We start from the raw sequence: 13,876 nt of genomic DNA on the forward strand, positions 1-13,876 counted from the left end.
GGCACTCTGGTTCTCCGCGGCCTAATAAATTCAAGACCTAGAAGTCAGTAGGCAAAGACATGGCCATAATTCTTTGGGATAAGGATGGTATTATACCATCAGACCATCCTTTAGAAAGATGACACAGTTGCTGCAGATAACTACTGTGACTTGATGAAAAAAGTACGAGTGGCATGAACAGAGAGAAGTGGTGAGGAAATCTGCGAACGGCGTGCAGTTTTTGCAGGACTATGCACCCTCATACAAGGCAAGCAAGACACTGGCTGTTTTGAAGGATTTAGGGTTTCAGTGCATAGACCCTATTCACCAGATCTTGCCTTGGACAGATTTGATGGATTCAGAGGTCATAGCAGAAACAGAGCAGTTTTTTTTTGAAGGGTTAAAGAAACTTGAGAGATGATATGCAAGGGGTGTGGAACTTATGGGGAAATATGTAGAATAGCAGGCAAGTTTCTTTGCTCGAGCTCATTTTTTTTCTTTTTAACAAGAAAATTTGCTCTAGCTCATTTACTTCTTTGTTGGGTCGAGAACTTTTTAGCTTCCCAATACACATTTTTAATAAATTATGTTTACTGCATTAAACCTTTCTTAAAAGCCAGGATATATGCTGCAGGATCTTCAAACTATATACAAAATCTTAGAAGTGAAAAATTCCTTAACCACGTAAGGACCTTGCCCGCTTTTCAGATTTGGTGTTTACAAGATTAAAACTGTTTTTTTTTTGCTAGAAAATTACTTAAAACCCCCAAACATTTTTTTTCTAACACGCTAGAGAATAAAATGGCGGTCATTGCAATACTTTTTGTCACACTGTATTTGCGCAGCGGTCTTACAAGCGCACTTTTTTGGGGAAAAAATTTACTTTTTTAAATTAAAATATAAAACAGTAAAGTTAGCCCATTTTTTTATATATTGTGAAAGATAATGTTACGCCGAGTAAAATGATACCAAACATGTCACGCTTCAAAATTGCGCCCGCTCGTGGAATGGTGTCAAACCATTACCCTTAAAAATCTCCATAGGCGACGTTTAAAAAATTCTATAGGTTGCATCTTTTGAGCTACAGAGGAGGTCTAGGGCTAGAATTCTTGCTCTCGCTCGAACGATTGCGGTGATACAATCACTTGTGTGGTTTGAACACCATTTTCATATGCGGGCGCTACTCAAGTATGCGTTCGCTTGTGCGCACAAGCTCGTCGGGAAGGGGCGCTTTAAACATTTTTTTGTTTTCTTATTTATTTTATTCATTTTTACACTGAAAAAAAAAAAAAGATAATTTTTAAACATTTGTAAACATCCCTTGTAATAGAAAAAAGCATGACAGGTCCTCTTAAATATGAGATCTGGGGTCAAAAAGACCTCAGATCTCATATTTATACTAAAATGCAAAAAATAAATAAAAAAAGGTGTCATTTGAAAAAATGACGAGAAAATATTGCTTTAAGAAGCATGAGCGGAAGTGACATTGCTTCCGCCCTGCTATGCTATGGGGGACGAGTGGGGGCCATCTTGCCCTCACTTGTACCTGTTGAGCAGGAGAGAGGACCCGATCGCCTCCGCTGACGGCTCCGTTAAGCGACTGAGGGCGCGGGAGAGGGGGGGCCCCCTTTCCCGCCGCCAACAGGGATTTTGCGGCGGAAACCACCGCTATCGTTTACAGGACCACTCACTGAAAAGATGGATCTCTCGGTTGTGGCAGCAGCTGCTACCGTTACCGAGATATCCATCTTTAAAAACAGGACGTATATATACATGAGCGGGTCCCTTAAGTGGTTAAAGTGGATGTAAACCCCATTCATGAAATCGGACCTGGGCACACATATATCTGTAGTGCTTAAAAATTCTGACTCTCTGCTCCCACATTTAGGCTCTTCGGTCCAGGGGCCACTCCGCCTCCATTTTTGCAAAAGTGTCTTGGGCTGTAGGCCACTTTGAAGTGGTTCTTTATGCCCAGTTCCATTGCAATTTATCATTTTGGCTGTGTGGGACAAGACACTTTTTTGGAAAATCACGGTAGTGGCCTACCTCGACCACCAAGGAGGAACCAGAAACCTATTGACCTTCAAGGAGGCTGAGCAAATTCTACATTGGGCAGAAAGTCATGTCTGCAGTCCACAATCCAGGGGTGACAAATTGGCAGGCTGACGTCCTTGGTCAACAGCATCTGGATGCCAGGGTATGGGCTCTCCACTCAGAGGTATTTTAAGAACTCTCTCGTAAGTGGAGGGTTGGCAGATGTGGACCTCCTGGCCTCCAGATCCAACAGCAAATTGCCCAGGTTTGTCTCCAGGTACCTTTTGGCCTTTCTGGTGACTGTGTGGGGTCAGTTTTGTTTGATTTATGCTTTTCCTCCTCCTTAGCCCCTTCCTCACATGCTCCACCAGGTTAACCTTCCTGTTTTACAGTTGTTGGTTTTTGATTGCCTAGCTGTTCAAGCCCAAATTCTGAAGGATAGCGATTTGGTTATTGCAAGGCTAGAATGTCTGCCTCTCACAGGGTTCATCACTATCCGGGGAGTGTATTTTGCTTGGTGTGAGGCATGGAAGCGCCATCCCAGGATACTCCTGTCCTTTCTGCAGTTAGGTCTGGACCAGCACCCCACTCTGAACACTATTCAAGCGCAGGTTTTGGTGCTTGCCGATTTCTTTCAGAGGCCATTGGCATCCCACACTTTGGTGAAGATCTTTGTTTTGGGTATTCTTTTTTCAGAGTCTTTATCAGGTGTCTCCCCCTCATGTGCAAGGTGGCATTATCTCAGTGAAGAGAGCCTCCAAGTTGGCCAATTTACCCTGCAAGGAACCTTTTCTTTTGTTACACAAGAAAAAGGTTGTATTAAGGTCCAAGCCCTCCTTGTTAGTGAAGGTGGTTTCTTCCTTGTGCCTTAAAGAAATTTATTTTTTTCCCCCTCTCCCAACTCACAGTCACTGAAATACCAGAAGATGGGTACATCTTCAACCCATTCGGTGGTATGCCTGCAAAGCTGGATCACTGGTTTTTAAATTGAATCTCAAAGGCTCTAAAACACACTCATGTGGGGCCCATGAATCTTTAGACCATTTCCAAGGTCAATGCCAATATAGTGGGGGTAGTGGAAAGGTTTTTGAAGTAGTAGAAGCTCTAAAAGACCAGAGCCCTGGAAGAGCAAGCTAATCCTCAAGATGGAAGGTAGTATACACTATGTTGTTGAGGTTAGAAACACCACATGTTGAGTCCTAATAGCAGTATTGCAAGCAGGCCCAATGTGAAGCAAGGCCTCAAGTGCTCACAGACCTGGGCAGCTGGTGCTGATGAGGATTTTAGATGGCAGGAGGTGACCAAGTAACTTTAGGCAGACAGTAGAATTAGACCAGGATGACACTATTCCCCAGGCTGAAAGGAGAGCCTGGAGTACACATGCAGCACTTCACCAACAGATGACATCAGCACTTGATACAACAGCACTAACCTGTACGTGGTAAAACTAGCGCCCAACAAAGCAGCTCCCAGTGTTTTGGCCCAACCAGCCTTAGGCCGACCACAGAAATCTTTTTTTTTTTTTCGATCAGCCAGCGTGCTATGGAGGGATTTGAAAACTCCACCCATTTTATTCCTTAATGGGTGTGGCATAAATGACTTCCCCCACTGTTAAGGTTGGATTGGAAATCAACCAAGCTAGGGAGCTTTTTGCCTGGCTAGAGTGGCACATAGGGAGGTTGAAAGAAGCCTGTTTGTTCCAGGCCAACTAGATGAAGCCTTGAATAGAATTGAGCGAAGGGGACAACCGCAGAATTAAGCTACCATGAGGCCCAGAACTCTCAGAGAATCTCACCAAGAGGTATCTCTTGAATCCCAAGATCTGGGCTTGAGCTTTTAGAGAGGATTTGGTTTTTTGGAGGAAAGACTTTTGCCTTGGCTGTGTCCAGAATAAGACCTTAGCATTCCAGGAGAATTAAAGGTTTGAGAGCAGACTATTAAAAGCGTACTACCCAACCGAAGGCCTTAAGTAGTTGAATAGTACTTTAGACATTTGCAGATAGTTGAAGGTAAGAGGAATCCTCAGAAGAAGGATGTCTAGGTACACGGTTACCTGAATGCCCCAAGTTCTTAAGAGGAAGAAGAGGGGCAAGTGCCTTTGTGAATACTCTTGGCCACATGTCAGTGTGATAAATTGGCAGTGTTGGTCTCCTTCTGTGAAGCACTGATGAGGTGGGTAAATGGGAATGTGTAGATAAGCATCTTGGATGTCAACTGATGCCAAGTATTTCTCTTGTCTCAGAGGCAATAACTGACTCTGCAGATTCCATGTAAAATTCCTTGTTTAGGGAGTTTAGGTCCAGTATAGGATGAATGCCCCTGTTGGGTTTTGGCACTGCGAATACATTTTGAATAGAATCTTTTCAACCCGTCTTTCAAAAGAACCGAACAGCCACATCCTGGGACAAGAGATGGTTTAGGGCTGTGTGCACATCTGACTGTGCTTGAGAATATTTTGGTTGGTTTGAGAGAAGAAAAATGATAGTGGGTAAAGTTTTGATTCTCGGTTCTATCCCTTTAAAACCAGCAAATTAAACCACAGGTCTAGGATGTCTGACAGAGAAAGGCAAGACGTCCCCCCAATCTTTAAAGTGAGGGTGCCTCTTTGTAAACAGTGTTAAGGGGTGGACTTAGAAGGTTTTGAGTTCCAAACCTTGCACCAAAAGGGACAGAGTTTGGGTTTTAAAGCCTAAGGTGCTAGGATAAGTACAGTAATACAGTAGTAATACAATATATTTATGCTTTTAGGCTCTCATAAAGGTTAGGCGCAATGATCATCTGCAAATCTTATCTCCTTTCATGACACCTGGGATGGAGTTTTATTTGGAAACTGTATATGGGGGGGTCACAGGATTTGTATAGGGAGAACGTTTGGAGGACATACACATACATATGCTGTTCCGACTACCCCATTCAGTAAGGGAACCATGTGGTGAGCTTATTACCAGAGAGCCTTTGAGAAAATAGCTTTATGAGTGTGATAATTTCATCGTTTCTAGAATTGTCTGTGTAATTAAAAACACTGATTGGATCACATTTATCTGTGGTACTATGAATGTCGTTTCAACTTTTCACCAAAGCACTATATAATATTTCTGATGAACTTTGTTATGAATGCAATGTCTTTCTTTGAGGTTTTTACTGTGAGCACTTTATGATTAAAGGGGCTGTAAAAGGTAAAAAAAAAAAAAAAAAATCTCCAAATAGCTTCCTTCACTTACCTCATCCTTCGATTTTGCTTTTAAATGTCCTTCTTTCTTCTGAGAAATCCTCACTTCCTGTTCTTCTGTCTAACTACACGCCGTAATGCGAGGCTCTCCCTGGTGTGGAGAAAGCCTCTTGAGGGGGCAAGCAGGAGTGTCAGGACACTCTCCACTTTGCAGATGGAGAAAGGAGCTGTGTGTTAGTGGGTGTCCTGACACTCCTGCTCGCCCCCTCCCCCCTCAAGAGGCTTTCTCCACACCAGGGAGAAAGCCTCACATTGCGGTGTGTAGTTACAGACAAAAGAACAGGAAGCAAAATCGAAGGATGAGGTAAGTGAATGAGGACTGCACTAAGGTAAAGGAAGCCATTCTGGGATTTTTTTTTTACCTTTACAACCCCTTTAACTTGCGCTGATCAGTAATTTAAAACATATTGTTTTGGTATTACTATTAGCGCTGTAGACAATATTTTTTGTGATTAGTATCTTTTATTATTAAGATACTATATAGCCGTTTGGGGGGTGGGCCTTAGAATTAATGTTAAAGGTCGGCACGGGATTTTTGGTTAAATCATCGCATATGTATAACCTTAACATTCATGATATCCAGGAGGAACACAAATACATTTACTTACTGGGTGGTGGGATCTCAAATGGAATATATGAGGGGACACCACGGCCACAGCAAAGAATCGCAGAAAGACAAAACTGCTGACTGCTGAATACCGTACATGAGGGTCATCTGTAGAAGGATGATAAAGAAATACAGATATAAGACCATGTTTTGTCCAACAATGTTAATTGTTTAGATTGGACTCCAAGTCATATCTTGCAGAGTGGTATACAAACCGTGCAGCACAAAAACATGCATTACTGAAAGGAGCGAGAACAAACCTTGGACAGAAAAATAAACCAGTGCCTCCTGACCCACCAAATAATTATTTATGAAGGAATACTAAAAAAAATATATATTTTTAAAATGCATCAGTGCATTTTGCAAAATGCATTATAAAACACTACCAAGATTACATTAAATGTATACCACCATCAATGCTATGGATACACAAATACAGGAATTGTCAATAAAAGATGGATCATCAGAAGATACAGCAGCTGTAGGTGTTTACTTTGGACATTTAGCCTACAGCAAAGTAACAAAAAGCAGGAAACTGGTTATTGGAGCCAACAGCTCCACATCTCTTGGGCCATTCTATATGAAAAAAAATCACCAATATACTTAAATAGAGAAAGATAAAGAGCAACCAGAAGGAACAAAGTGTGGTATTGTCATTAACTGAAAGCATCTCTACAGAAACATCCTTTACCTGTCCCAGCTACAGTAACATGCAAGCCGTTAAAGACTGAACCTTGTATTTCATCTCAGTCTTTGCATTTCTCTTATGCCCATAACCTCACTAATTTAGAGACCCTCTACACCAGGGGTGGGCAATCTCGGCCCTCCAGCTGTGGTGAAACTGCAAATCCCATCATGCCTCTGCCTCTAGGAGTCATGCCTGTGATTGTCAGGGTCTTGCAATGTCTCATGGGACTTGTAGTTTCAAAACAGCTGGAGGGCTGAGTTTACCCTCGCCTGCTCTAGACTCTCACAGTGGAGACAGACATTTTTTTTAAGTGGTAGCAATAATAACAAGGACTTTTAATAGTAAACTCTGAATTTTTATTTGAATGTATAATGTAAAACTATGCAATACATACACATAGCACATTATGCCTTAATTTTGCAGGGTTTTTTTTTATGTGTTTTTTTCCCCTTTCTTTTGTAACCTTTACTACCACTTTAGGAAGTACTTTTTGAGGTCACTGCTTTCTAATGAATTGTTGTTCAAACCACAAACTAACAGCCTCTATTGTGTATTAAAGCAGAACGCCTGTTAAAACATTTTTGTTTAGGACATTTTGGAAATGTTCGTACCTCTTTCAAATATCTGCTGTGGTCTGTGCTCACATTTGGGAGATTGCCCCCAAATAGCGATTGTAGGATATTACCAATATTACCGTTTGAATAAGGCCACCCAAAGACATAGAAATTTTCGTTCCTGCAACCATGGGATGCAGGAAAGAATATTGCTAGATTTCCCCAATAAACAGTCAGTGTTGATGTGGCATCCCTCCTGAGAAGCCATTCCTGCCCCCGCCGGGAGAACACCGTGAGAACATCAGCCGCTAGCAATAATTGCATGTAAAATCAATAGGCTGGTTGTACCCAAATTGATCAATCAACTTCAGTACATTCAGCCTTCCCATACTAAATCTCGGCAGGTACCTGCTAAGCCGGGCAGACATTCAAATCATATATGGCCAGCTTATAAAATTGTAATCATTTTAAACTGCCCCTCTAAAGGTCAATGGTCAACTAGACAAACTGTGAATGCACAGGGAAGCAACAGAATTCTGATAAATGTTTCGAACCCATCCAAAGTATTACATTGTGCATGTCCCCAAAAACATTTCCCCTCATTTTCTAGACTGTAAAAAGATTTAAAGTTCAACCCAGCTTTTCTAAGTATAGGAGTGTATTACGGAAAGGTATTGTTGCTCAACATCATACCAATGATTTATATCCCAGGAATTGTCCAATTTCACCTGCTAAAATTGGTCTCTTTTGGTCGAGCAACAAGCAATGGGTTCATGCTGCTCCAGCTCAAAAGGAGAATCCAATATTCAGAGCCCCACTAATGTAACTTGCCATATATTATGGCACTGGGGAAAAGGGGAGTTCTATAAAATCAGGAAGTATGAAACCATAACCCTCTCTGTGTTGGAGACACAGAAGCCTTTGGGAATCTCAGGTGTCAACATAAATGCTTGGAGTTGCACTTTAGAACATTTGACAAAAAGTTCAGAATGTAATGAACAATTTAGTGGAGCTTTATTATTTTATAGAGATTTGTACATGCAACTGTGCAATATTTATCAAACATTGAGGTCTTATTCAAAGCAGCTGCCAGCCGTGTTTTTTAGGATTCCCACAGGATGCAAAGAGATATACACAGGGGCATATAAAACAAATCACCGAGAACAAAAAGTGAAGTGCTCTGGACAATATCTCTATCTTTGGATCATACAACTAAAATGCATAAAATAAAAGTACAATATGTATGGGGCTGATTACTCTGGTCAATTTTTCATTTTGTGTTTGTTCTATTCACAGATATTTATTCAGATTTTTTTTTATTTTATTCAGATTCCATAAATATGCTAGTATGCATAGATAGTTTAAGATAGTGACATATGCTGTATGTTTGGAGTTGCTGTCCTGCAGCAGAATAAATTTGGGGCCAATCACATGCCACTCTGATGGTATGGCAGATAAGTATCGGCCTGTATTTCTCTGCATTAAAGACATCATTGACCCTGACCAAATCTCCAACCCCATTTGCATAAATGCAGCCCTAAACTTCAAGGAACCTCCACCAAGCTTCACTATTGCCTCCAACACTCATTGTACCTGTGACGTGTCCCAGATGATTGCAGAGAGGGAGGGGAGAGAGGTAAACTTTCTTCTGGCGCCATAAAAAGAGCCCGCCCCCCCCCCCTCCAAATGTGTCATGTCAGGGGGTCACCTTCCCTTAAAGTGGAAGTTCATTTTTTGGGTGGAACTCTGCTTTAAATGCAGTGCATTTTTTGTTAGCAACAGTGTACAGTCCTATAACAGAAAAGTCACTAACAAACTTTAAATGCTGTGCATTTGTGATTAGCAACAGTGTATAGCCATAACAGAGATGTCACTAGCTACTGCATTGCTGTGTATATCTGGTTAGCTACAGGGTACAGTCTTATGATCAACAGCAATGTCGCCAACAACCTTAACGCTATGCATTTGCTGCTTAGCTACAAAGTACAGTGTCACTTACGGTTTTGTATTTCTGATGAGCAGTAAGACAACCAGAAAAGACACAAATAACTTCCACAATGTGTGTTTCTGATGTACAACCAGACAAAGCATGAAGTGAGTGTCATGGTATAATCAACTGCCCAGCAATGGGCAAAATCTACCACAGGCATAGCCTGGACTCTATATACTAAACCTTCAACCACCAGAGTGGAAGCAGGGTAGTTTCAAATAATGGAAGTCTAAAGCGTTCGTACACACGATCGGATATCTGATGGAATCTAATCCAATGTTTTTTTTCGTCGGATATCCGATGAAGCCGACTTTCATCAGTCTTGCCTTCATACCATCAGTCAAAAATCCGACCGTTCCAAAATGCGGTGATGTAAAACACTACGACGTGCTAAAAAAAATGAAGTTCAATGCGTCCGATCATGCGTCGACTTGATTCTGAGCATGCATGGATTTTTGACCGATGGACTTCCACACAGACGATCGTTTTTTTTCTATGGGTTTTTTATCCATAGGAAAAATTTAAAACGCGTTCTATTTTTTTTTTCACTGATAGAAAACAAACCGATGGGGCCCACACACGATCGGTTTGTCCGATGAAAACAGTCCACCGGTCTGTTTTCATCGGACAAACCGATCATGTGTACAGGGCTTTAGGTGTGCGAATACCCCAAAGTAGTAATAGCTGTTGAAGTATGAGCAAGTGTAGTTGGCCCCACACACACTTATTACACATGTGAAAGAGTCCAAGCCTCCCAAGCATCTAAGGTCTTAACGGGCACAGACCTAGAGTTCAATTAAGCCAGCCTCAAGAGGTGGTCACAATCTTAGCCTGGAGGCAATCAGGCAACTGTAGGGCTTAAAGAGCAACCATTAGATACAGGTTAATATATGTAGCTCTTGCATAGAGGTTTGATCCAGAAAAATCACCCCCTTCCAAGTTGCTGTCCCCACTGGGAGCTGCCAAGTTGGGCATTGTGCACTGCACCAGTAGCATGCCCACACACCTCTTCTGGGATCCAAACGTTTTTCAAAAGGGGGGGGTGGTGGTGCCAGGGCCATTACCCTCTTTAGGGGCGAGTTGCTCTGAGCCCACCACCTGAGGTGTGGGTACAGAGGTGCGGAAAGATTAAAAAGTGGCCATTTCCTCTTGAACAGATTGAATCTTTTATTAATCCCGAGGACTCTTTTCCATGCAGTTTGTTAATACACCTATTACAAAAATGGCTTGGTATGGGATTCAGACAATCTTTCCCCGCAGTTACCGCACTTTTTACTACCACTAGTGCTAGCGGATGAGAAAGGTGGTTTGTCAGAGACCTCCTGCACTCCGCTTGGGGAATCTGCAAGAACTGCCCCCTGTATCAGGACTGCAGGCCCCCTTCCTCAGAGATGAGAGCATGGGGGATTACTTCTTAATCTGGGGTCACCCCCATAGTAGGTAAACAGCATTTACCCTGCCCCGGCTTGCTCTTGCCTGCAGCCACCTGTGCGGTCTTTCCAGCCTCCTCCATGAGGTTGGCTCAGACAGACTTTCAGCTCCTTGCAGCTCACTGAGCCCTGTGAGATAGGAATGCTTCAGCCTCGGCAGCCACGTGGGTCTTGCATCTCCTTCATGCTTTAAGCCCACATCCTGGGTCACGCTACACCACCCTCCTGCTCTGACAGGAAGTTTCAACCTGAGAAACTGTGTTTCTGTGAGGCTTGGAGCACGCCAAGTCCTCCCCTTGGTGTCTTGCATCGTTTAGACTTCAGCAAATTGGCACCCGCTGCACGCAGGGGAAGACAGGAGGAGTCCCAGGCTGCTGAGCGGCGTGCACCGGCAGGGGATTTGGTTACACCCAAACCACCTGCACAATGCTGTGGTGGCGAACTGTGAGAAGCTCTGAGGAGGCAGGTTAGTGCAGCACCGCCAATCCTAAACCTGGCTCACAGGGCGACATCCGTCTTCTGGTCAGAGAAAAAATAAATAAAAAACTTTCCGCTGTGGGAGAAAAACAATCAATACTGAGGGAACAAAAAGGTAAGCTGGGGCCTTTTAAACAGCTGTGAACTGATTGTGTTTCCTGTAGGGAGGAGCCTCTTATCTCATGCATTGCTGTCCTGCAAGGTGAGGTGAGAAATATATAATACAATATTTACAAAAATGTGAGGGATGTACTCACTTTTGTGAGATAATCTATACACACACACACACACACACACACACACACACACACACACACACACACACACACACACACCTGTCCCATGCCTACCCTTAGAGCTGAGCGATCAAAAACTGATCAGTGATCGCTCAGTTCTGCTCTGAGCAGGGAGCAGCGACTGTCACTGTCAGTCACTGCTCTGCCCCTCCAGTGCTCACTGGACCACCGGGCTATGCAGGAGTGGCTGCCTTAGGCTCTCAGTGGTGCACTGCCAGTCAGGCATCTGGGCAGATTCCAACATTGTCGGAGCAGAGCCTGGACCAGCTCTGTAGCATCAGTTGACATCAGACTTTAGCCCGCTGTTAGCTGGATCACAAGAGTGCAGGACTAAGTGCACTGCTGTGACCCACAGAAAAAGTATGACCAGAAGAGCTTTGATCATACTTCTCCTGTAAGAAAAGTCTAAGGCCCCTTTTACACGTGCGGACCATATTTCCGCTTTTTCATCTATCCGTTTGCGGATGAAAAAGGGACATACATTGGTCCCTATGTGATTGCGGGTGTCAGCGGATGAACATCCGCTGACACCCTTAATCGTCCACCTCCGCAAAGATCCGATTTTGCAGACGGAAGAAAACCCTATTTTTTCTTCCGTCTGCAGAGCAGATCGGATCAGATGAACACGCACATACAGTCCATGTTCATCCAATCTCCCCATAGGGGAGAGCGGAGAAAAGACAGGGCGGTCCCTGTACAGTGTGCGGGGACCGCCCTGTTATCCGCCGCCTCAGCGGGGATCAACGGAGCGATCCCCGCTGAGCTTACGGAAGCGGATCATTACGGATCCACCCCATGTGAAAGAGGCCTAAAATGTGCAGGAAACAGAAGTATATAAAAATCTTAAAAACTTCCACCAATTCAATTACTTCAGGGGATCTGTTTAGTAGCGAAAAGCACTATGCCTAAACCACCATGAAAGCGCACAAGGCGGTTTGGAGCCCGAATTCTCATCTGAAAATCACTGTTTTATTCACTTCTATGAGTAGTACAAGTGAAGCACCTTTAACATAACAGTCAGTTCATCTTAGCATAGCCAAGCTGCCCCATAGAAGCTTGCAATAAAACCCATTCTAACCATCAGAGCTAAAGAAAATGCAGTTCTTACTAGGAAAGTGGCGGACAGCCATGTGGCGCAGTGCAGAGAAAAGGTCGCACATTACAGTGGGGCAACTCATGCTGGATTGGACTATACAGGAGAAAACTTTGTCCACATAGCTTCTCAGATTGTCCTGTAGAGGAGGCATTAAAACAAGCTATTAGTACTGTATAGCGATCATTAAACATTATCATGTATACAAGAATGGATAAAAATGGTGCAAGAGGACTGAGACTTCACGACAGGGTAGGTCACATTTGTAAACTATTAGCATTAGGATAGATCTACTGCTGACACAGTAACCTAGTGGGTTGATCAGCCTACCAGTGTTATGGATATACAGTGGGGAAAATTATAATTTGATCCCCTGCAGATTTTGTAAGTTTGCCCACTTACAAATGAGTCTATAATTTTTGTCATAGGTTTATTTTAAATATTAGAGACAGAATAGCAACCAAAAAATCCAGGAAAAAAACCCACCACATGATACAAATGTTATAAATTGAGTTGAAGTTCAGCAAGTAAAATAAGTATTTGATCCCCTACCAACCAACAATAATTCTGGCTCCCACAGACTGGCTACAGTATGTGCTCATGTGGTACACAGATTAGTCCTGCTCTACCATCATGGGCAAGACCAAAGAGCTGTCAAAAGGGTGTCAGGGACAAGGAATGAGGACCTGTCCAAAGCTGGAACAGGCTACAAGAACGTCAGCAAGAAGCTTGGCGAGAAGGAGACAACTGTTGGAGAAATTATTTGCAAATTGAAGAAATACAAAATAACCATCACTCACCCTCGGTCTGGAGCTCCATGCAAGATTTTGCCTCATGAGGGTAAGGATGATCATGAGGGATCAGCCCAGAACTACACGGGAAAATATGAATGATCTCAAGGCCGTTGGGACCACAGTCCTCAAACAAACCATTGGTAACACAATACCATAGATGAAATCCTGCAGCAAGAAGGCGGATGGATAGGCCTGCCTAAAGTTTGCCAATGAACATCTAAATGATTCAGAGAAGGATTGGAAGAAAGTGCTGTGGTCAGAGGAGACCAAAATTGAGCTCTTTGGCATTAACTCGACTGAACGTGTTTGGAGGAAGAAAAATTAGGATTATGACCCAAAGAACACCATCTCTACAGTCAAGCACGGAGGTGTAAACATTATGCTTTGGGGCTGTTCCTCTGCTAAAAGGTACAGGCCAACTTTGATGAGAACCTTCTTCCCCCAGCCAGAACACTGAAGATGGGTCATGGATGGGTCTTCCAGCATGACAATAACCAAAACATACCACCAAGGTAATAAAGTAGTGGCTAAAGAAGAAGCACAGTAAGGTCATGGAGTGGCCTAGCCAGTCTGCAGACCTTAATCCTATAGAAAATATATGGAGGGAGCTGAAACTTCGAGTTGCAACAGCCAAGAAACCTTAAAGCGGAGGTTCACCGCTAAAATGCTGTTTTTACCCTTCGAGTGATGCTCGTTGTGTCTAGG

The 13,876-nt window shown here is 43.2% G+C and overlaps 1 protein-coding gene across 2 annotated transcripts in view; it reads right to left on the minus strand.

Annotated features, from left to right (window-relative positions):
- Positions 1 to 13,876, minus strand: part of RASA2 (RAS p21 protein activator 2) — a 158,062-nt gene that overhangs the window by 34,162 nt on the left and 110,024 nt on the right. For both annotated transcript variants that reach the window (XM_040348803.1, XM_040348804.1), the window contains 2 exons: positions 12,393 to 12,516; positions 5,851 to 5,957 (listed from right to left, as the gene is read on the minus strand). In XM_040348803.1, coding sequence (XP_040204737.1) covers positions 5,851 to 5,957; positions 12,393 to 12,516 — 231 coding nt within the window. The remainder of the gene's footprint in view (positions 1 to 5,850; positions 5,958 to 12,392; positions 12,517 to 13,876) is intronic.

This window comes from Rana temporaria, chromosome 4 (assembly GCF_905171775.1).
Source record: "Rana temporaria chromosome 4, aRanTem1.1, whole genome shotgun sequence".
NCBI lineage: Eukaryota > Metazoa > Chordata > Amphibia > Anura > Ranidae > Rana > Rana temporaria.